This window comes from Haliaeetus albicilla, chromosome 1 (assembly GCF_947461875.1).
Source record: "Haliaeetus albicilla chromosome 1, bHalAlb1.1, whole genome shotgun sequence".
Classification (NCBI taxonomy): Eukaryota; Metazoa; Chordata; class Aves; order Accipitriformes; family Accipitridae; genus Haliaeetus; species Haliaeetus albicilla.
The window spans coordinates 34,316,114-34,340,517 of NC_091483.1; the positions used below are offsets into that span (position 1 = coordinate 34,316,114).

The 24,404-nt window shown below is 43.0% G+C and overlaps 1 protein-coding gene across 9 annotated transcripts in view; it reads left to right on the forward strand.

The window, feature by feature from the left end:
- Positions 1 to 24,404, forward strand: part of FAM13A (family with sequence similarity 13 member A) — a 149,750-nt gene that overhangs the window by 42,991 nt on the left and 82,355 nt on the right. Inside the window, exon 1 of one of the 9 annotated variants that reach the window (XM_069784745.1) lies at positions 5,289 to 5,444. The exons of the other annotated variants lie outside the window; for them this stretch is intronic. Within the exon in view, the coding sequence (XP_069640846.1) occupies positions 5,304 to 5,444 (141 nt within the window). The 5' untranslated portion in view covers positions 5,289 to 5,303. Of the gene's footprint in view, positions 1 to 5,288; positions 5,445 to 24,404 lie in introns of those variants that run through there. 9 annotated transcript variants of the gene reach the window in all.

Here is a 24,404-nt window from a genome sequence, read left to right on the forward strand (position 1 = left end):
TACCATATAGCCAAAATGTAGAGAAAATAAGATCCATATGTGTATGTGTGTCCTGGTCTGTATTTGCACATGTTTTGCTTGAAATGTTTTTCATTCATTGTCTCTTGTTGTTTTGTTTGGGGTTGTTTTTTGGGAGGGTGGAGTGAGGGGGTGTCATCATGATTTAGCATTTGGGAGCAGTCCATCTCAGTCAGTACAACAACATCTTTCAAAAGGGAAGAATCAAAGTCAACACCAAGAAACAAGGTACAGTAAAATAAGCATATGAGCCCGTGCTCTAGCCAGATGTTGCTGAGCATCCTAGCTGTACCCATGGGGAGAAAAGGAGGTTAGCAGGGGGACGAGAATTTTTCAACTGAGATAGATCTGTCAGTTCTCCTGTTCAGATTCCCCAATGTCTATTCCATTTCTCATTAATTAGTCATTCGGCTAATCAGGTTACACAAAATTATCATCATTATTCCCTCTGTATAAATCGGCAGTCAGTGCTGTCTTTGTTACAAGGACATATTGCAGGCAGTCAGAACTGATCCAAAGTGAAGAAGTGCAAGACATTTTTCAGCCTGTGGGGGTTTAATTCTCACTGACTTCTGCCATTAACTTCATCTGTAGTACTTTCAAGGTGGGAGCTTCAGAAGGGCTCCGCGCTGAATTAATTCATTTTCCCATTATAAGAGTAGTGAAACGCTCACTGACTTCAGTATAAGTCCTATGTATTTTTAGAAGCCCTCCTTTGAGTGCTATGAAGATCACAGTTTGTCCAGAAGAAGCCAGTTGGTACACCCTGGTGCACGTGTGACATGCAGTGCTTTGCATGGTTTCTGGTGCCCCAAAACTTACTTGTAATAAACAGGGCTCAGGGCAGTCTAAGAGCAACAGGAGTATGTGATGCAAAGGACACAAGGGGCCAGACGCTCTGTATGTGTCTGAATATGTATGCCCTTGAAAATCTGATATATCCAGCAGATCCCAACAGCATTTGACCTTAATTGCCAGCAGGGAACATCTCAGTTCCACTATTAAGAAAGGGGTCTGTTCTCTGTATGCTGGAAATCTTACACTAGTAACTAGAACAATATAGAGACACTTAGGACTCCCTAATTTACTGCAACATCAGATACTCCTTTTAAAAGTAACGTTGCTGAATTCCATGTGTGAAACTTTTTTTCCTTGTGAGTACTTTGATTTTTAGATCAGAAATGCAATTCAGCTTTTCCAAGACTAAGTTTAAGCAACTGTAACATGAGATACAGGTCTGGAGAGCCTGGGTTTCTCCCATAGCTAGGTCATGTCTTTCTTTTAGATCATACTTTTTCTATTTATGAATAACATTACAGTAAATAGATAAATCAGACTCCAGTTTTCAAAATTGCAAGGGAGAATAAAATGTTCCCCTGGAACTGATCTTAGCTCTGTTGTTACTGAACACACACACACACATTAGGTACACCCAGCAAGATAGCCATGTTGTTGTGTCACTTCATAAAGGTTTGATTTGTTTTTTTAATCTTAAATTCTGCTGCAGGCTCCTTGTTTGTACCTCAGCCACAAGAAGCTGAGTTGTGATCATTAACCTATTGCATGACAGCTTAACCCTGCCAGCTAATATATGATGGGCACTTACAGATTGTGGGGATGGGCATGGAAGATGAATGTTTTCACTCAGTGAAGTCTTTGTAACCTTTTACAAGTTCTGGAATTATATTTGATCCCAGCATTACCAGTTTAACTTTTTGCAGCATTCAGTAACCGGTCCTCCTGGATGGTTGGAGACACATTTTTCTCTTCCTCCTAGAAAATACCATGATGTTCCACAGATGTAGTTGCCAGCATTGAGATATATCATAGGATTATTACTGTGTTTGTCATTTCCTTTTTTATATTGCAGTCCTCTCTAAAAATAATGGCTTTCCGCATCTCTCTCTTCCTTTCGTATCACAATTCATGACCTTTGTACGTGTTTCATGGCAATAATTGCAGTAGGTTAAGGTTGTACTCAAGTGAAACAGAGTAACCTTTAGCTGTTTATTAAGAGATACGGTCTCAGGTAAAAGGTCATATATATAAATAGTCTTGGGAGAACAAAAGGAAATGAAAGGGGAACTGAATAGGGTATTAGTTTCATATTGAAAAGCAGTGATGCATTTTTTTGCAAACTGTGAGATTTTGCTTTTTATTACTTCTGTCTGAAACAGCTTAGCTGAATTCTGGTTATTAAAGTATAGTGTAAATGATAGCGAGATAGAACAGCAGATATACACGGAGTCAGCTTTACTCTTCCTTCTATATGCCAACAGCAACCAAAGCAAAAATCCCATATATAAATACTAGCTGTTTCAATCTTTGTTACGTGGTTTGTTTATATAAGAGAACATTTAACAGCTTTGCTAGCGTTGTTCCCCTTCTAACAAGGATGTTTTCATCACTTTCTAGGTACAAAATGGAAAGGATTCCCAATACATTGCAAAGATATTTATTTTTTAATTACGGTTCATGTTAAATCATTGTCTGTATTTTTTCCTGAAGGTACCTGTGCCACTGAATGATGACTCTGTGAACTGATGTCTAAATAAAAAGGAGTTATTCCATCCAGTTAACATTCATGAAAATACCTGTGACCACATGAATTAGAAAATGCCTTTGAAAATCCCCATGCCATCAGCTCACAATTTTAGTCTTAAAAATATAGATTATTTGATACTTTGCATGTCTTGTGGAGCCTTAATCAGCCATGAGCTATTCTGCATGATCACAGAGGGAAAGAGATTCCATATTTTCTTCACCTTGTGAGTAGGAGGAAGAGCAGCTCTGTAATTACTGTGGCCCTTGTGCTTCTGCATTGGCACCCTTGACAGTGCTGCTGCATGTCACGTCTGCACTGCTGTGCTCCAGGGAACTTTGAGCAGGGGACAGCATTGGTTTGGGTAATGTTCACTGCTTCAACATCAAATGAAGGGAGAGCCAGGAACTCTGAAATTCACTGTTTCTTCTGCACTACTCCATGGACAACACTGTTGTGCACTTTTGTTGTAGCCTAGGGAAAAATTGCAGGTATGACCCTGCCAACATCTACCTGAAGCAAAGGCTGTATTGCACTGTTACACAGGGTGCTGCTGAGAGAAACAGAGTATTCCCTATTCTGTGGTGTACAGCTGCTGACCCAGTAAAGAGTCAGCTGTTGCAGGCTGTCCCAGTGCAATCAGCTAATGCATCATTTCTGCAATCATTTGCAGCATTGAATTCACTGAATAATCCTCTTAATGGCTGCTCATCCTACATAAGAGTGGCTGTACTGGCTCAGACTTGGGATCCATCTAGCCTAGCTAGCATCCTGCCTCCCACACTGGCCATAAGCGGATGTCCAGGGAGGAGTAAGAATAGAGCAGCAAGGTGTTTCCTTCAGTTACTCTACCAATTCGTGACTATTCTCAGGCTTTCCTGGTGTTGATGTGGTTTGTGTATTTAGTGATGTCCAAAGTAGTTGTATTGTGTGCTCCTCACACATGTGTAAGCTTTTTGCTTCCAACATGTCATCTGGCAAAGAGTGCTGCAGATTGCTTCCTCTTATATGAAGCACTGACTCCTTTTGTTTGTTATAAACATGGCTTTTACTAGTGTCATTTGAAGGTCACCTGTTTTTTTTCTTTTTTCTTTTTTTTTTTAACTGAAGGAGATAGTGAACAGTCCGTCTTCTCTCCACCACCCATGACTTTGTGTATCTCTGTCAGATCCTCCCTATAAGCCACCATGATTTTTTTTTTCTAATGAAAAATTAGTACTGACATTTGCAGCCTTAATCACTGCACTGACAACAACTGGTTTTTTCTGTCAAAGCTCCTGCATAGAGTCAGTGAGCAAACAATCATGTGTAATAGCTCTTCTCTTTCGGGGCACAAGGCCAAATACTTTGATGCAGTAAATTGGATGACATTTTGGTGAAGTTCAGTGTTCCACCTTCTTTATATCAGAAGGTAATCTGACTCCTTGTTGCTGTAAAATAACTAATCTGCGCCTTAGTTAAGAAGAAGCTTTGCATTGATAAAGTTAGAGTTTGTTTTAATTAAGGTCTTCTTCTAGGTATTAACAGCTAACAAAATAGATCTGATGCTTTCTAGCAGCATTTAAAACTTGAACTGAAAATCCCACAGGCCAGTTTCCTCTGATTATGCAGTTTATGAGGCCAAAAAGAGATTAATTACTGAACAAAGTAGGAAAGAGAGGGTAAGCACAACAGTAATAATGGGGTTGTTACAAAGATGACTTGGAATACCAAATTATCAATGAGTAAGTTTATCTCTATCATTAAAATAGAGCAGAGTGTATAACCATTGTTTTTACTGACTTTTATTTTCCTAATTCCTTCCTGGGGCAATTGTAATCAGATGCATTTAAACTCTTGTGTTACGGTGTGCTAGTGTGCTGCAAATACAAAAGACTGTAAATTCACTGTGCAGTTCAATATCTCTGGGACTACAGTTGACTGAGGCTGAAACTTAACTATTTTTATGCCCATTCAACAATTTGTTGAAAAGGATAAAAGCAACGGTAGTATTCTGTTCAGTTTGAACTCTGCATCCCAGCCAGATAACGGTGCAAGGTGCAAGTATGCTGTATGAATCCCTCATACTTAGTAATGGCAATGGATAAAGGAACCAGTACAGTTTATTCTGTTTGAAGAAAAGGTATAATGGAATAACTAAAGCTGAACTACTGTAGCAAGTATTTTCTCATTCTATTGAAATGTACCAAAAATTTGCCAAGGTTCTCATCTAGAGCCAGTAGTGCTAGCTGTTCAGGATGTGAAAGATGAGGTCTTTGCGTGCTATGGTCTTTCTCAGTCTTCTCTGCTGATGTTAGTCATCTCCCTAAAATTAATTCAAGTATGTAATTGAAAATAAATATGTAATTGAACACTCTCACCCTTCCACCAATAATCCAGGTCAGTCCGTCTGTCCAAAGAGATAAACATAAAGAGAAGTAAATGCAGGAAGAGCAACTGAGTAAGAGACTTGCTAAGTATCTTATACCCTGCCCGTGATTTAGTCTCCCCTTTAAGGATGCCCTTGACCTATTGTGTTTCTTCATTCATGTGGGAGGAAGCTGGGAGCTGGAGTACTCAACCACCTGTCTTTATTAGCATCAGCGCTTCTTGACGTGAAAGGATTATTCTCTTGAAGAATAAATAGGTCAAAGAGTATTCTAGGGATGTTCTAATCTTTCCTAATCATTGAGGTCTCCATAGTTAATTGGTTTAAAGCTTTTATTGAGGTGGAGTCTCATGCATTGTAAAATCTGCGTTTTGTATGACTTGCAGAGGATCTGCCAAGAGAGAGAAAAATTTCTATACCAACACAATAGCATTCCTAAGGAAGAGGACCTGTTCCTTGGGCCAGTATATTTCATCTGGTCTAGGTGTAAGAACGCTGGGCTGGAATTTGAATGAAGTGAGTTCTTTTCTGTTTTGGGGGGTATGAACAAGTCAGCCGTGCTCTGTAGTGGTTTTTGATAATTATTAGCGTTTTGTAGCAGAGTCTTACCTAAGAATCTTATTTGAGGGTCAGAAAGCACTGCTATGTTAACCTAGAGCTAAAAGATGGTCTCGGGCATGCCTGAGGGAGCTTACAGACTTGCTGTTTGAGCAATATAAAGTATTTTGCAGTTGTGGTACAATGCTAATACATCTCTTGGAAAATAACAGGCCATGATTTAGAATGGGCCAATGGAAGTTATTATTATAGTGTAAGGTTAGGAAGATCTGCAAGTCTGATAGAACCTCAAACACAGTTCAAGCCGAGAATCCACTGTTGTCAATGTTTTATTCTTACATATTTGCTATATTAGCAGATGTAGGAGATGACTAGAACTTTGCTTTGTGTTGACATGCTTCTGATTGGACCATTTGCCAATAAATATTGCCTATCAAAGGTAGGAAATTAAATTAATAGTCTCTGGTTTTCCCCATGATCTTCTCAATTCTTGCTCAGAAATCATTAAAGAAACTTGGTTCAAAACCTGGGTTTTGATAGTGACCTGTACAGATACTGACTATTTACTTTGGTCCAAGTACTCTTGATAGTAGAAAATTTCCCTTAGTAACAATAGTGGGGCTTGATGGTGGGACTTGATGCCATGATGAGCAGGTACTCTAGTTTGGGCAGGTTTTCGAGAGGGCTACATCATTCAGAGTTGATAGGTGGGAGGTGGTAGTTTTTCCAGGTGGGATTGTCTTTTTGGGGAGTATGGGGTGGAGAGGTCGTCGCTGGCATCTATTGACAGTAAGCAGGACTTGGGTAATTTTTCAGATGTAAACAGTTAGGTTACACTGATTGTTAAGCACACACAGTTGAGCAAAACAAAGCTTGAGCTTGTTTTGTATCCAGTATGCTGTACTGGAGATATTTTTCTTCATATGAGAATGGAAAGTATGCAATTGCTAATAAGCCTTACTCCTCACAGCATTCTCTGGAGGTCCGTAATAGTTTAGAAGAGTGATGCTTGGGTATTACTTCTGCATGGGATGCATGCTAGTCATTTTATGGCTCCAAGCTGATTTATGCCAGCTGTATAGTAGCCATGTCATTGGTTTTAAACGAAATCAGGCTTTAAAGCACAACAGATTTTCCTCCATACTTTCACAAATTTCACAAGCAACACTAAAAATGAATAAATAGAAATCTCAAAGAATGCTCAAGCTTCAGTAATTCAGAGATGCACAGAAATGCATATAGGTAATTACGTAATAAAACTAATTTTTATGAAGTACAAAAGTTGGTGTAATTGCATAATCTTTCTTATCAGAAACACAGACAGACATCTGTTCTTTAAGTCTTTGCAAATGCGACTTGACTAAATTTTGACATTTTTAGTACTCCATGTGGAATGCAGGTGCCTGACTTCAAATACTCACATTTGAAAACTATGACTTAGGTTTATTGTTTGAATCCCAATACCAGAGAGTGTTCTGAGAGCACCTGGGTCAGATTTCTGAAGATGTACAGTTATTTAATGTCTGCTAGTAGAGTTAGGAGTCAGTATAACTATAGTAAAAATATCTTAAATGACTTAATTTTTTTGAGCTGCACATTCACAGGATGTTTAGAAAACAAAATATATTCCAAAATATGCTTAGTTACTGAAGTGTGACATATTATTGGAAATGAGCACAAGTTCTTTCTATTTTCTGGATTTTAAAAGGTAACATCAAGCAGACTGCCAGTCATTCAGGAGCAAATATGTAAGAATAAAACATTGACAACAGTGGATTCTTGGCTTGAACTGTATTTGAGGTTCTGGTTTTGCTTTGTTTGTTCCGAATTTTCCAAGTAGCCTAGGAACCTGGGCAGCCTGCAAATGTGACTGTTAGGCCTGCCTGATACCTTCTAGTAGCTTTTGTCTTTCAACTTGCATCCTTTTTTTTAATGGTGGTGAGTTTTTCCCCTTGTCTTAATTAATGTAAAGATATGCTGTAAAGTTAGAGGAAACAGCCAGTTTGTAGGAGGAGTGGTACAGTCTTGTGCTAATGATTGCCTTGTAAAAACCAGCATGGATTGGAAGACAATAGGGAGGGGATGGGAGATTTGCAAGTGTTGGAATAAACTGTAAATACAATCTTTTTTTAGAGAACCACAAAAATATACTTGTGTGCACCCTGTCCAGTGCAAGTAAGATCTCTTGCCACAGCCTGCATTGAGCAGATTGGTGGAGGTTAATGTTTAATAGGTTCATAGCTAGAGCTGCTTGCTGTGTTTCAGTATACAGATCTCCTGTTCCTTTGGAAGCATTATTTTGTGTAAACTAAATGCATTTTTGTACTGAAACACTTCAATCTACATGTGCTGTTACAGAATCCATGATGGAGCAGTTAATAGTGTGCTATCAAAGGGTTTTCTGCTTTTAGCTCACACCCTTCTGTTCTCATTTTTCATCTCCATTCAACCTAATGAAAGCAATTATTGTACTGCATGATTCCTGCAATCACTGACTGTTGTGTGCTCATGTATTCAGTCAGCGGCAAGCCTGGTCCTACGCTAACTGCAGGAATGTTAATTTCTAACTTTTGCTAGCAAGTGACAGAAGAATCTGATCTAACACACCTATATTTGTCTGCAATGACTTGTACTTAAAATTAGAGGTATACTTATAATGAAGATACAATGCCATGAAAATGGGAGATGGAAAAGACCTGCGAGATCAGCTTGAAGATCCTGTTACAGTACAGAATGTATTTTCTGATTCTTTTTCTAGTTCAGAGGTGAATGCTCCAAGAACAGGAAGTTTAAAACCCTTTTTTGCCAGATTGTTACACAGTCTAGTGGAATTTCTAGTGCAGTCTCAGCTTATCTGTATTACCCAGTGTTGATTCAGAGGGCAATAAAAAAAGTACTTCCAGTTGAGTTCAGGCACATGTAGTGCCAGTTTATTGGTATGCTTGAAAGTACTCTTCCCGCTCTCTTCAAAATCCCTAAGGCCTGAACCTGCTCTTTTTTACAGAGTTTGTAAACACCATTCTTTATTGCTGAGAACGAAAAGTGATTGAAGGGTGGGTAGCTGGAGTGAACCTTTGCAGTCATCATTTCAGTTCTTCAGGTTCCTTTGTTAATGAGTTGGCCATATGGTATTGCAGGGCAGGAGAAATACAGAGGTAAAACTATTTTATTTTCCTTGAAGGATCTGTCTGCACTTTATGGTATACAGTACAGTTCAGGCCAGTGCCAACAGTGTCTTTTAGGCAGCAAATTCTTTCATTACTGTGTAATTCATTGTCATGCTGTGAACGGGAGAAGTACCATACATGGAGAAAGACAGGTTTCTCAGCAGCTTGTTTGAGACTTTCCAACCTACTTACATGGACTTCAGTGAGCAGCTCTGAAGTTTGGCACAGCTTCACGCTTTTCTAATGCAGAAATCCTTTGGCAAACACTTACTTGTTTACACCTCAAACAGTTAGCCAACAGGAAGGATGGAGGAATGTGATGGGTGCTGTACTGACTTACCTCTGTTCCCTGGCTTTTGATGGTCTCATTAACATTTGCCCTTTAACAGCATAGCTGATATTTACAGACCATTCACTTTAAGATTCCTTCACTGGAGGTGGCATATGTATTTTAAGAATATATTGAAATACCAAATGATGCCCATTGTAACTACAGTAACCTAGCATAATTTTTATTCCACTCTCTATTGTTCTAAATGGGCAGCTGGATACAGACATGAGCAGAAAGTCTGCCCTGTAGGAAACTGAAAACAGAAATCATCACCATAGTCAGCCTTCTAAGTTCATTCCTACATGTCTCCTCTGATTGTGATCACCTGGCCATATTTATGCTTCTTACTCTTGATACATCTTCTGTTCAAGCTAGGAAAGTCCAAAGAGACCAAGTGAATGAAAGGCAGAAGTTGTTCCCAGAGGAGCAGTGTGTCTGTATCAGGTGAGAACTCGTAAGATCTGGATACAAATATGTTATCTTTACTGTCTGTGGGGATGCTCTGACTCTACGTTCAGGATAGTGACTGAGGCTGGATTTTTATGTTTCTCAAGAGGCCATAAGCTTTGCTGCTGCACAGAGGTACTCTGACTGTGGGCTAGATATGTCTACACAAGGAGTTGGTATAGTTCGTACCAACTGTTGAGCAGTAATTGCTTGACCTGTAGTGCTGTCCCCACCTACGCATGCCCGAAAGAGGATTAAGCTGACTCTTGACACTCATAGTGTCCAGTTGCCTTTGTCGGAGCCTGTGACAGAATTCTTGGTTGGTGCAAGGTGTCTGCTTATGAAAGCAACCTTGGGACTCATTACCAAAGCTTCAGTTGGTAATTTGAGATAGCAGGATGCCTGATACCTCATCAGCATCTCTACTGTGCTTGATACTGCTTAAAAATACTGAAGCTGAAGGATAGCCACCAGTATGGAGCGAAGGCCATAAGAAATACTCAGTTACTTGCAGTGGCCAAGCAATGGTAGATCCATCTTTCCAGTCTCCATGTGTGAAACAGAAATGCAAGGGAAAAGAAGGTAAATACCATTTACAGTCCACTAAGTGGTTTTACCTATGAGGCTGGTTTGATGGTGATGTTCGCATGTGCATACACTCAATCCTAGAGCATAAGAGAAAACTTAGCCAGCCTGATGTGTTAGTGCATTGCCTGGGAGTGCAGACACAGGAGTTGAGAAGGGGGAATTTGAGGTCCTTGGAGTTCAAAAATGAATTTGTGAGTGACTTTGCAAGAGTATGTGGAACCAGCGTTACACATGGGGCAGATTTAGGTTACCAGCAGTTCATATGCTGAAGTAACTACATAAATTTAAAAGGGGAAACTGGAAAAAAAAAAATACCAAAGGCTAGAACCTTTCTCAGTGCATTAGGACCATCTGTGACACAAAGACAGTATGTGCCAAACCGTTAGCCGATAGAAATCTCTAGGAAGGAGTGCAAGAGAGAATTATTTCATATTGTCCCAGAAAACATACACATAAGGAATTTGGTATTACCTCAAGAAGGAGGACGTATTTTTGTTATTATGTAATTTTTCCTGTATATTACTTCAAAACTAGGCAGTTTATCTCCCTGACGTGAAGGCATGCATGCCTGTTTCGCTTTTGAGCTTTTTTTTTTTTTTTAGTCCATCAGGGAGTCCTTAACATACCTTTCACTGAGATTTCTCATTGATGGTTGCAGTTGCCAACTCAGTGAACTGGCTGTGCCCTCAGCTGTGGGTCGCTATTGTCTGCCACACCTGCAGACCCCTGGCTTGTGAGGTCTACATCAGTCTCACTCTTTCCTCTCCGCTTGCAGAACGTTGTTTCCAACCCAGTTCAGGACATTGCCCATGCTAGGTTTCCTTCTGAAAACAGATGCCATGCAGCAGTCGGCGATCACTGGGAGCTTGTTGTATCTTCTGGCTTGAGGCCCATACATCTTGTTGCTTTTTGGCATCCATCCCATGCATGCTGCACACTTGCAGCATTTTGACAAAGCTGCCTGTAGAGCTGCACAGGGTAGGAGGCTGAAGGGATTCCCTTAGGCAAACCTGGCCTCCTGCAGAAAAGGGGCCTTAAGGTGTTGTTGGTTCACTCCAACAACCTCCTGTTGTGTACCATGGAGAGTCCCAGTTTGAAGATAATCTTACTAGTGGGTTGCCTTCTTGAATTTGAATGTTTTTAGGACAGGATAGCTTTGGGTTCAAATTACATCTTTTTGGAATATACTATTTTTATGTTTAGCCTTCAGGGAGAATTTGGAATTTGTTAACTGAATCTGCCGTAGTGGAAGCCTCTCCAGCATTACTTTTTCAATGTTCATCCAGACCTTACTTGAGCACTGGAGTGTCAGTTATTTTTGGTAAAGCGCTTAATCAACAGCTTTGATATTTGGAATTGCCAGCTGCAGAGAGAACACATTTTGTTTTTGTCATACCTGCAAATTTTTGTTGTTTATTTTGTCATACCTGCAGATTTTGTTTTCCTTAAATACCAATAGTGTGAGTGTTGTCCCAGGTCATAATAAATGGCCACTTTGCTATCAAAGTATTTTGTATTGGATTTATTTTTCCTACATATCATGCAGCAATGTATTTACAGTAAAAGGCCTTTTTCACTGGTGGTGAAATGATTCAATAAGTTATATGATATGTCTTAGGGAATAGAGTTAATGGGGAAAAAATGAGGTCATTATTGAAGTCTTTTAGGGAGCTTCTACTTGTCATGAAGTCTAGCCTTCTTAGTCATATACGGACAGTTCAAACCGAGATAGCGACTGCCTAAATAAATAAGTAGCGAAACACAGGTAGCATGGGTAAGAACTGGGAAATGAAGACACAGTGAACATATGGACAGGGCTTCTCCTTCCCTTTGCCTTTCTGTGTTAGGGGATTCACTGAGTAGGCTGGTTTGCCTTAGTGTTTGGGAAGCAAGTCTGTGAAGAACATAAATTTAACCAAATGTTTTCCAGTTAATGCAGCTGGAGGCTGGAGTAACATCATGTGGTCCACAGGGTATATACCACTACAGTCATGCTCACTGATGCCTTAAATTTAGTGCAGGGATTTGAATTATGTAGCCAAAGTATGCAGATTCTGGGATGCCCCTTTTCTGTAGGCTTGTTTAAAGATGAGGATAGCTGGAACTGATTCCTCTACACATCTCCTTTTCATCTTGCTGGTACAAAGAATGGTGGGTAGCAAGCTCAAATACATCCACTGAGACATAATAATTTAAACAGCTCTGATAAACCACAGGTGCAGTCTCCTAGAGTGGTTTCATGTAGCCTTAGACCAGAATCAGCCATATTGTACAGATTTCTTTTTCTTCAGACTTTTCTGTTGGCAGCATTTCTAAAGTTTCAAGGAATTTGTTTTGGTAGAGAAGTAACTGGGGAAAACTGTTACCATCTCAGTGAATCTCAGTCTAAATTCAGAATCCTGTCTATTAACTTTAATAAGTAAAATAAGTGTCTACTGCTCTTCATTTAGATTAGCTCTGTGGATCTGGTGCAGTTAAAAACAGTGAGTCTATTGTAATTTGGATATCTGCAACACCATTTGTAATTACCTTGCTGTTACAATTTAAAACTTCACTGAAGATGGACAAAATCTGGTACAGCAGTTACAAACAAGAAAATGGTCCTAAGTCTGACACAAGTAATTCCTGTACAAATTGAAGTCCATGGGCTTTGGCCAATCTATAACAGAGACATGACTTTAACTTTGAGAAAGTTTACTGGAACAAAATTATGGGATTCACAGCCAGTGACAAGTAAAGTAACTCTGGAGGTAGAAAAGTGGTATCTGCATAGCTCTGCTTGAATTTTGTAGGGTTTCTGACAGCATTTGCTAGCTCCCTACGTCTGGAATCATGCAGTGTTAACAAAGTTTTTAAGTGTGTGTTTACTTTCAAGCATTTAAGCAGTTCTGCTGTTTGGAGTGGCTTCTGTCAAATATGGAGACTGTGGTGGTGTGGTTCAAAGGAAGATAATACTTGGCTCTTTGAATCCAAAGGGTCTTGTCCTCATTAAGACACAGGAATTTGCATTAAAAAATCAGAACTTGGTTGGTCTTTAAAGCTTCATACACTTCAGGATTGCATCAAATTTATAACTTTGATATCTGAGTAGGGTGGAGTCCAGAGGAGGTGTTTTAGTGATCTAATGCCTAAAAATACAAGTAGAGTAAGAGAAATCCAAATTTGGCAGTGGCAGCTGCACAGATTGTAAGGATGACTGCATTCATCGTGACTTTATGATTTCAGTGTGGCAGTTAATCAAGGAAAGATTTGGGGCTTGGTTATGAGTATGGAAGAGAGCTGGTAACTGAATTTTGCAAGTATGTGTTACTGCTTACGTTATCTGTGCTGACTCTCTGCTAAACCCGGTAAGAATTATAGGGCTATTGATCTTTGTCTCCCAGTGTCAGTAATTTAGGATGATGAGACGTTTTTTCTTTGAGAAGAACTTGTCAGCTATAATATGCCTATGTGGTTTTAAAATCAATATTGTAGGTGGTAGGTGAAGTGATGAATTGAGGTGTTTTTTAATTACTTTTTTACATTTTATTACTTTCTGAACTGAATCTGTGCTTCGCCAAGTATTTAAGCACAAGCCCATTTTTAGTACTTAGAGCAACCTTACTAAAGATGACTCTTCTCTTGCTTTAAGTTCAGTCCAGGCTTAAGGACTTAGAATCATAGAATGGTTTGAGTTGGAAGGGAGCTTTAAAGGTCATCTAGTCCAACCTCACTGCAATCAGCAGGAACATCTTTGACTAGATCAGGTTGCTCAGAGCTCCATCCAACCTGACCTGGAATGTTTCCAAGGATGGGGCATCTACCACCTCTCTGAGCAACCTGTTCCAGTGTTTCACCACCCTCATCATAAGAGATTTCTTCCTTATATCTAGTCTATATCTGCCCTCTTTTAGTTTAAAACCATTGCCCCTTGTCCTATCACAGCAGGCCCTGCTAAAAAGTTTGTCCTTATCTTTCTTATAAGCCTCCTTGATATATATTGAAAGGCTGCAGTAAGGTCTCCCCAGAGCTTTCTCTTCTCCAGGCTAAACAACCCCAGCTCTTTCAGCCTTTCCTCATAGAAGAGGTGTCCATCCTTCTGATTGTTTTTGTGGCCCTTCTCTGGACCAGCTCCAACAGGTCCGTGTCTTTCCTGTGCTGAGGACCCCAGAGCTGGACACAGTACTCCAGGTGGGGTCTCACCAGAGCAGAGGGGCAGAATAACCTCCCTCAGCCTGCTGGCCACCCTTCGTTTGATGCAGCTCAGGATACAGTTTTTCATCCACCAATACCCCCAAGTCCTTCTCTGCAGGGCTGCCCTTAATCCCTGTATCCCCCAGCCTGTATTGATACCAGGGATTGCCCTGACCCAGGTGCAGGTCCTTGCACTTGGACTTGTTGAACCTCATGAGGTTTCACATGGGCCCACTTCTCAAGCTTGTCCGGGTCCCTCTGGATGGCATCCCAACCCTTGGGTGTGTCAGCCACACAGCTTAGCTTGGTGTCATCTGCAAATTTGCTGAGGGTGCACTCAATTCCACTGTCTATGTCATTGGTGAAGATATTAAACAGTACTGATCCCAATACAGACCCCTGAGGGACACCACTTGTCACTGATCTCCATCCGGACATTGAGCTGTTGACCACTACCCTCGGATGCGACCATCCAGCCAATTCCTTTATCCACTGAACAGTCCATTCGTCAAATCCCTCTCTCCAATTTAGAGAGAAGGATGTTGTGGGGGACTGTGTCAAAGGCCTTACAGAAGTCCAGATAGATGACATCCATAGCTCTTACCTTGCCTTAAGCTCCACTGTTATGGAAGAAAATGCCAGCATAGTTCAGGTCTGTTTAAATAATGTTGTTCCACAGCCTCTCTGACATTTTTGTCTCTACTAGTGTAGTACAGATAGCATTCAAACTGCGACTTTGGCACTTGCTTTCTCACACACAGTATTTCTGTGCCATGGCCAGTAACGTAATGAATCAGGCCCTCCTTTGATGCACAGGAATAGAAAGTGAGAGAATAATGTAAGAAGTGTGAGAGGAATGTAACTGAAAAATCTCACTGCAGAATTATCCCTGCCTTTGAAAGCCCTTTGGGCTTGGAAGATATGTGGTCCTCATAGCTCCAGGAGATTCATACCATCCAGATTCAACCCAGAAGTCCCTGACTGCAATAAAATGGTGGTGAAGCTGGTGTTGTGTGAGAGCTGACTGCACTATGAAGCTTTGGAGAGCAATGCAAGTACAGCATAAATACTTGGTCTGTTCACTGAATGACTTGAAGGGCTTTGCTGTCTCAGCAGGAATTTCCACCTGATTTTCTGGGACAACTTAGGATGACCTAAACCCTCCAGCAAAAGTCTGCATCGCCAAGCAAGGCCTGGTATAATTCACTGCCATTGTCGTTACTGTTAAGTAAATTTGGTAGAGAGTTTACGGCTCTGTGTATGTGTGATTAGAAATCCCATTGAAATAGTTGGTGTTTTAAATGGAGTGAACACAATACATTTGTTTCAAGAGGTATCAGTGGCCAAATACCAAGCTTTGGTAACTTCAGCATTCCCTGGTTATTTGACTGGACAGAACTGGTTGAATCAGGTTGGTTAGCTGTCAGGCAAGAGGTACATCTGGTTAATGGTCTGCCTTTTTCAGTCATTCATGAAGCAGAGGTAATGCTGTTGAGTGGCTAGATTGACACGTAAGGTTTGTGCTGATGGCTAGCCAAATTGAGACTAGAGTGAGAAAGAAAACATTCTAAATTTCCCTGCATCACTCAGCCACACCTAGGTTTTTGCAAAGAAACTGTTCTATTCTGTAGAATATTTGTATTGATATACACAACTTGTAAGCTGAAGGAGCCCTAGGCTGACAAAATATGAAGCCCTTCAAAAGGTAATATAGACCTCTTTGTTCTGGTGGACAACTCTGAGTACCATTTGTTTATTAAGGAAGTTTCTGAGTGAGGTTTCTGTCTTGTCTGGAAAAGTACTATGTTCATGCAGTATTAAATAAAAGAATGTGCTGTATATGTTTTAAATACCTCCTTTTTTTGATGATCACCTTATGGAAGCATCTTTGTCATTCTTTGAATTACAACATTTAAATATAAACTCACAGCTAGCTTCTTCCAAAAGTTCTGCATTTAGACTTCATAATTACTTACTCAAATGGGTTTGAATTGCCCTAATTATTTGCGTGTTCATGCATAGCTTGGGATATTAAAGTTTTTCTTCTTCCTCCTCAAGAAGATGAGTGAGGTACTAAGAAAAGCAGGATGACCTGTGCTTTACTCCATGTCGATGCATATGCACAGAGCTCTCCAGACTCATCTTGGTGTGGAGCAGTTCTTGTTCAAGAACAGAGAAAGATTAGAGTCACCATACCACATCAGATCTTTAGAGTATATGGCATATTTATCTTTGATCTTTGAACCCAGGAACTTCTGACACCTCACAGGGAGATGAAACATCTCTATGATGCATCCAGTCAGTTATGAAGAAACTTGGCAGTGGTATGTGTGGGATGATGCCACCTTGACTGGTCAGCTTGTGCCTCTAGGGGAAAGGTTTTCTTGAACTTTCTTCAACACCCATCATGATGTATGTTTATACTGGTCATAAAACTGACTAGTCTCTGTTAAAACTGCAAACAGAGTTCCTCGCATCTGAACTTTCTGAGACAGCAAAACTTGAAAGCCAAATGCAGGATGTATGGTGTAATAATTCCTTGTAGTTGTCTGCTCTTTGGTGTTTTGGTTATCCTTTATTGAGATGGTCCCTCTGATGGTCAGTAGCATCTGGTACTATTTTACTTGTATTTAACTGAGAATGAAGATGTATTTTAAATTACAGAATAGCAGACTTTGGCATAGCCCATGTTTTCAGCAGCCACAGCCTGTAACTATAATGTAACAGCCCATAACATATCTGGTTCAGGCTGAATCTGATCTTTGTCAAACGTGGTTTGAGGTTAAGCTTCACCAGATAAAAAACTTTCAGAAGACAAATATCAAATTATTTGCTCTTCAACCAAAGCATCTCTATTCTTTGGGGTTGTCTTTGGATGTTGTCGTGGTTTCAGCCCAGCCGGTAACAAAGGACCACGCGGCCGCTCGCTCACTCCTCCCGCCCCCCTCCGGTGGGATGGGGGGAAGACGGAGGAGAGAAAAAAAACCCAAACCTGGAACCTCGAGGGTTGAGATAAAGGCAGTTTACTGGAACAACACAAAGAAATTGCAACAACAACAACGGTACTAATGAAAAAGTATACAAAAAGAGTGATGCACAGTGCAACTGCTCACCACCCGGGACCCGACGCTCTGCCACTTCCCCCACCGAAAAGAAGAGCCCACCCCCCGGCCCGCTCCCCCTTTATATACTGAGCATGATGTCACATGGTATGGAATAGCTCCTTGGCCAGTTCAGGTCAGCTGCCCCGGCTATGCCCCCCACCTCCCAGGTTCCTGTAAAAATTAACTCTATCCCAGCTGAACCCAGGACATTATCCACCCCTTATTCTATACCATCTACATCATGCCCAGATCTTACATTTTCCAATCGACCACTACCACTTCCTTGTCTTATATATATAAGTATATGGACTTGCGTCCGTCCCCGTCGTCCCCCCGCACACACACACACACGCGAATGGTATTCCTTTAGCGTATGGGCTATTCCTCTAATGTGTCCATTGATTTTATTTAGTCCATGACTTTGGGGCTCCATCTGTTGTAACAGTTCTTCAGGATAAGAGAGATGGTGTGAGATGGTGGGTTGTTGTATGCTGCCTCTGGAACTTGTGGCTAGTACATTTGGTGCAACTCACGCCCTTGTTCTGCAGGTCGAGGATGTTGATCTTGAGGAAATTGCTGGGTGTCAGTTCAAGTTCTGTCGCTGTTGTACTTGGCTTAGTTTCAAAGTCCATCCCGCAGTCATTTGGGTAATTCTTACAGTAATACCCTTGATATGGCATATAGACACTATAGATACAATGACATGCATTGGCAGGGTATTTAGCAGTTAGGTATCATACAGCCCAATTCACTGGCTATTCTCTCCCAAAATCAAATCTCCCTGAGGTACACATCGAACTTCCCCATCCTTCTGCATCACCCACCAGGTGTACCCAGGTCCCTGAGCAAAAACAACCCCTTGAATGGGTTTGCCTCTGCTTGAGGGAGGACTAACCCAGACTGTCTTTCCTAACATACTCCTCATGCGCACTACAGGGACTTTATCGCCTTCTACAGTATGTGGAAGTCTTGGTTGGGCGGGGCCAGCCCGATTGGCGGATCCTCTAGTATTAACTAACCAGGTGGCTTTTGTTAAATGTGTATCCCAATGTTTGAAAGTCCCACCCCCCATCGCTCTCAATGTAGTTTTCAGCAGTCCGTTGTATCGTTCGATTTTTCCGGAGGCCGGTGCGTGATAAGGGATGTGATATACCCACTCAATGCCGTGTTCTTTGGCCCAGGTATCTACGAGGTTGTTTCGGAAGTGAGTCCCGTTGTCCGACTCGATTCTTTCTGGGGTGCCGTGTTGCCATAAAATTTTCTCTTCAAGGCCCAGAATAGTGTTCTGGGCAGTGGCATGGGACACAGGGTATGTTTCCAGCCATCCAGTGGTTGCTTCCACCATTGTAAGCACATGGCACTTGCCTTGGCGTGTTCGTGGGAGTGTGATATAGTCAATCTGCCAGGCCTCCCACTGTTTATATTTCAGCCATCGCCCCCCATGCGACAGGGGTTTTTGCCGCTTGGCTTGCTTAATTGCGGCACATGTTTCACATTCGTGGATGACCTGTGCGATAGTGTCCATGGTCAAGTCCACCCCTCGATCTCGAGCCCATCTATATGTTGCATCTCTCCCCTGATGGCCTGAGGTATCGTGGGCCCACCGAGCCATAAATAGCTCACCCCTACGTTGCCAGTGCAGGTCCACCTGAGACACTTCAATCTTGGCAGCCTGATCTGCCTGCTGATTGTTTTGATGTTCTTCAGTGGCCCGACTCTTGGGTACATGAGCATCTACATGACGTACTTTTACCACTAGCTTCTCTATCCGAACAGCGATATCTTGCCACAGTGCGGCAGCCCAAATGGGTTTACCTCTGCGTTGCCAGTTGCCCTTCTTCCATTGCTGTAGCCACCCCCATAGGGCATTTGCCACCATCCATGAGTCAGTATAGAGATAGAGCACTGGCCACTTTTCTCTTTCAGCAATATCTAATGCTAGCTGGATGGCTTTCACCTCCGCAAACTGACTCGATTCACCTTCTCCTTCAGCAGTTTCTGCAACTAGTCGTGTAGGACTCCATACAGCAGCCTTCCACCTCCGATGTTTTCCCACGATGCGACAGGACCCATCAGTGAACAGGGCATATCGCCTCTCATTTTCTGGCAGTTTATTATACAGCGGGGCCTCTTCAGCCCGTGTCACCTCCTCCTCTGGCAACATTCCAAAGTCTTTGTCTTCTGGCCAGTCCGTGATCACTTCTAAAATTCCTGGGCGACTGGGGTTTCCTATGCGAGCCCGTTGTGTGATCAGTGCAATCCACTTACTCCACGTGGCATCAGTCGCGTGATGTGTAGAGGAAACTTTCCCTTTGAACATCCAGCCCAGCACTGGCAGTCGGGGTGCTAAGAAGAGCTGTGTTTCAGTACCAACCACTTCTGAAGCGGCTCGAACTCCTTCATATGCTGCCAATATCTCTTTTTCAGTTGGAGTATAGCGAGCCTCGGATCCTCGATATCCCCGACTCCAAAACCCCAGGGGTCGGCCTCAGGTCTCTCCAGGTGCTTTCTGCCAAAGGCTCCAGGTAGGGCCATTCTCCCCAGCTGCAGTGTAGAGCACATTTTTAACATCTGGTCCTGTCCGGACTGGCCCAAGAGCTACTGCATGAACAATCTCCCGCTTAATTTGTTCAAAGGCTTGTCGTTGCTCAGGCCCCCATTTAAAATCGTTCTTCTTCCGGGTAACTTGGTAGAGAGGACTTACAATTTGACTGTAATTTGGAATATGCATTCTCCAAAAGCCCACAACACCTAAGAAAGCCTGTGTTTCCTTTTTATTAGTCGGTGAGGACATAGCTGCTATTTTGTTGATCACGTCCGCAGGGATCTGACGACGCCCGTCTTGCCATTTTACTCCTAAGAACTGGATTTCCTGCGCAGGTCCCTTGACCTTACTTTCTTTTATGGCAAAGCCAGCCTTCAAAAGGATTTGGATTATTTTCTTCCCTTTCTCAAAAACTTCTTCTGCCGTGCTGCCCCATATGATGATGTCATCAATATATTGCAGGTGCTCTGGAGCTTCACCTTTTTCTAGTGCAGTCTGGATCAGTCCATGGCAAATAGTGGGGCTGTGTTTCCACCCCTGGGGCAGTCGATTCCAGGTGTACTGGACACCCCTCCAAGTGAAAGCAAACTGTGGTCTGCACTCCGCTGCCAAAGGAATGGAGAAAAATGCATTAGCAATGTCAATTGTGGCATACCACTTAGCTGTCTTTGATTCCAGTTCATATTGAAGCTCTAACATATCTGGCACAGCAGCGCTCAGCGGTGGCGTGACTTCATTCAGCCCACGATAATCTACTGTTAGTCTCCAATCCCCATTAGATTTCCGCACGGGCCATATGGGACTATTAAAGGGTGAGTGAGTCTTGCTGATCACTCCTTGGCTCTCCAATTGGCAAATCAGCTTATGGATGGGGATCAGGGAGTCTCGGTTGGTGCGATATTGCCGCCGGTGCACCGTCGTGGTAGCAATTGGCACCTGTTGTTCTTCAACCTTCAGCAACCCCACAACCGAAGGGTCCTGGGAGAGACCAGGCAGGGTAGACAGCTGTTCAATCTCCTCTGTCTCCAATGCAGCTATACCAAAGGCCCAACGGTACCCTTTTGGGTCCTTGAAATACCCCCTTCTGAGATAATCTATACCAAGGATGCACGGGGCCTCTGGGCCAGTTGCAGTGGGGTGTTTATGCCACTCATTCCCGGTTAGACTCATTTCGGCTTCCAATACGGTTAGCTCTTGGGATCCCCCTGTCACACCAGAGATACAGATGGGTTCTGCCCCTTTATAACTTGATGGCATTAGGGTACATTGTGCACCAGTGTCTACTAGAGCCTTATATTCCTGTGGGTCTGACGTGCCAGGCCATCGAATCCACACTGTCCAGTAGACTCGGTTGTCCCTCTCCTCCACCTGGCTGGAGGCAGGGCCCCTCTAATCCTGGTTAGAATATCTGTTACCCACTTTTTGCACATGTGAATCAGAAGTCCCTTCAAGAGGATCAGAAATGAGATCGGCCCATCTACTGCGCCCGGGGGACTGCTCACGGGAAACTGGAGCAGCAGTTTTCCAAGAAGAATCTTCTTTTCTGGTTGCTTTTTCTCGCAACTCCCGTACCCGTGAATCCAAGACTGAGGTAGGTTTTCCATCCCACTTCCTCATGTCCTCTCCATGGTCACGCAGGTAAAACCACAGGTTAGCCCGTCGTGTGTACTTTCTCTCTCCTCTCTCTTGGGCAGAGGAACGCTTACTCCCAATAACTGCAATGCGGGCCTGTACAGGTGAGGAGGAGGACATATCTACTTTGAATTGCTGGAACTCTCAGGACAATTCCTCTACAGCTGAGACACAGGCCCGTAGGGAGGAAGAGAGACTTCCTTCGTATTGCCGGAGTTGGACAGCCAATTCATCCACCGTTTGTCCATAGCCTTCTTTCCAGGACATTACTGCCAATGAGTTGGCATAGGTTGGTGGTGCACTTCGTAGAAACTTCCGCCACATCGGTTGTGTGCATTGGACTTCATCTGGATCTGTGGGTGACTGCGCATTTTCTGGATCATTATAAATCACCTCCAGCACGGCTAATTCCCTCAGGTACTGGATACCTCTCTCCATGGTGGTCCACTTGCCTTGGTGACGTGTAACTTCATCCCTGAAAGGGTATCTTTCCTTTACACCTAACAGAAGTCGCCTCCAGAGGCTGAGGACTTGTGTTTTTCTCCCAATCGCCTTGTCGATACCCCCTTCTCTAGACAGAGATCCCAACTGCTTGGCTTCCTTACCCTCTAATTCCACACTACTAGCCCCATTATCCCAGCATCGGAGCAGCCAGGTAACAATGTGCTCACCTGGGTGGCGGCTAAAATCTTTTCGCATGTCACGCAACTCACTCAGGGATAGAGATCGGGTAATTATTTCAGGTTCTGCCTCTTCCTCCTGTTCTCGCGATGACCCTGGTTCATCTTCATCTCTCACTGAGCGAACTGATTTCTTTGTGTGTTTCTTTTTCTGTACAGGGGCAACTGATACTGGCACAGGTTGGTTCTCTGGTTTAGTGGCAGTATCTGTCACCGGGGTAGGGGCAGCCATGGTACCTGTTGTCGTGGTAGGGGCGGCCACGGTGCATGTTGTCGGGGTTGGGGCAGCCACGGTGCATGTTGTCGGGGTTGGGGCAGCCACGGTGCATGTTGTCTTGTTTTCCATCTTTTCCCCCTTTTCCCCCTGGGGGTGCTGCATAGTATCAAGCAGGGTTTGGTAGATACCGGCCAGGGCCCAGCACAGTGTAGTGAGTTGTGTGTCTCTGGGATAGCCACAGCATTTTCCTTTCAAAAATTCTATCACTTCATGAGGGTTCTGCAGTTGTTCGGGAGTGAACTTCCAAGTCACTGGAGGTGAGAAGTTCTCTAGATACCTGCCCACATCCTCCCACACGCCGTGCCACCCATGAATATCCAGCTTTGGGACAGATCTCTGGGTGGTACTCTTAAAGAGCCTCTTTGTAGCCGTAGACAAGACCTGAAACATAGTCAGGAGGCATAGCACTAACAGCACACAGGCTTGCGCATCCCAAGGATATTCAAAATTCTCGAAAGCTGTTGTAATTAGTTGGAAAGAGAAAAGGGAGGGGAACGGATGGGGGGAAGTATCCCCCCCTGACTTCCCCATGGGTTGGGTGTAATTACCAATAAAATCCGACAGAAGGTGCCCAAAGTCTGGAAATGATATCACTGCCTCATACAGATAACAGCTTAACCTCATGACCAGTGATGTAATCATTTCACAAGTCGACATTGCCCAGTACAGCAAAATGATAATCCCAATCACTCTCCCAGAGATGAGATACGCAACTACAGGCAATACATAAAGCATATAAGAACTTACAAAACGCCACCATGTAAACAGCTGAATCAGCATTGTGACTAACATCTATTTATCTAGTATAAGAAATGCGTATGACAAATTTGTTTCAACACGCTCTGGCCAGATCTGTTGTTATCTCAACCCTTCGTGCCCCACGTTGGGCGCCAAAAAGGACTGTCGTGGTTTCAGCCCAGCCGGTAACAAAGGACCACGCGGCCGCTCGCTCACTCCTCCCGCCCCCCTCCGGTGGGATGGGGGGAAGACGGAGGAGAGGAAAAAAAAACCAAACCTGGAACCTCGAGGGTTGAGATAAAGGCAGTTTACTGGAACAACACAAAGAAATTGCAACAACAACAACGGTACTAATGAAAAAGTATACAAAAAGAGTGATGCACAGTGCAACTGCTCACCACCCGGGACCCGACGCTCTGCCACTTCCCCCACCGAAAAGAAGAGCCCACCCCCCGGCCCGCTCCCCCTTTATATACTGAGCATGATGTCACATGGTATGGAATAGCTCCTTGGCCAGTTCAGGTCAGCTGCCCCAGCTATGCCCCCCACCTCCCAGGTTCCTGTAAAAATTAACTCTATCCCAGCTGAACCCAGGACAGATGTATTGGTGTTGTCTTCCAAAATGAAGTTTTTTATGTATTTACAAAGATTTTTAGATTGGCAGACTGTATCGGTTAGATTTCACCTGGGACAAAATACTCCTTTGACATATGCCACACCACATTAGGTGTCTCAGTATGCAGCAATTCATATGTTCAGTTCATTTGCTGGATAGGTGAGAATATCAAGGGGGAAATTAAAAAATCACAGAGTAGTTGAGGTTGAAGGGACCTCTGAGGGTCATCTGGTCCAACACCCTGCTCAAGCAGGATTACCTAGAGCCAGTTGCACAGGACCATGTCCAGACAGCTTTTGTATATTTCCATTCATGGAGACTCCAAAACCTCCCTGGGCAGCCTGTGTCAGTGCTCAGTCACCCTCACAGGGAAAAAGTGTTTCCTGATGTTCAGAGGGAACCTCCTGTATTTCAGTTTGTGCCTGTTGCCTCCTGTCCTGTCACTGGGCACCACTGAAAAGAGCCTGGCTCTATCTTCTTTACACTCTCCCTTCAGGTATTTGTACACTTTGATAAGATCCCTCCTGAGCCTTCTCTTCTCCAGGCTGAACAGTCCCAGCTCTCAGCCTTTTCTGAGAGGAGACATGCACCAGTCCCCCAGCCATCTTTGTGGCCCCTCA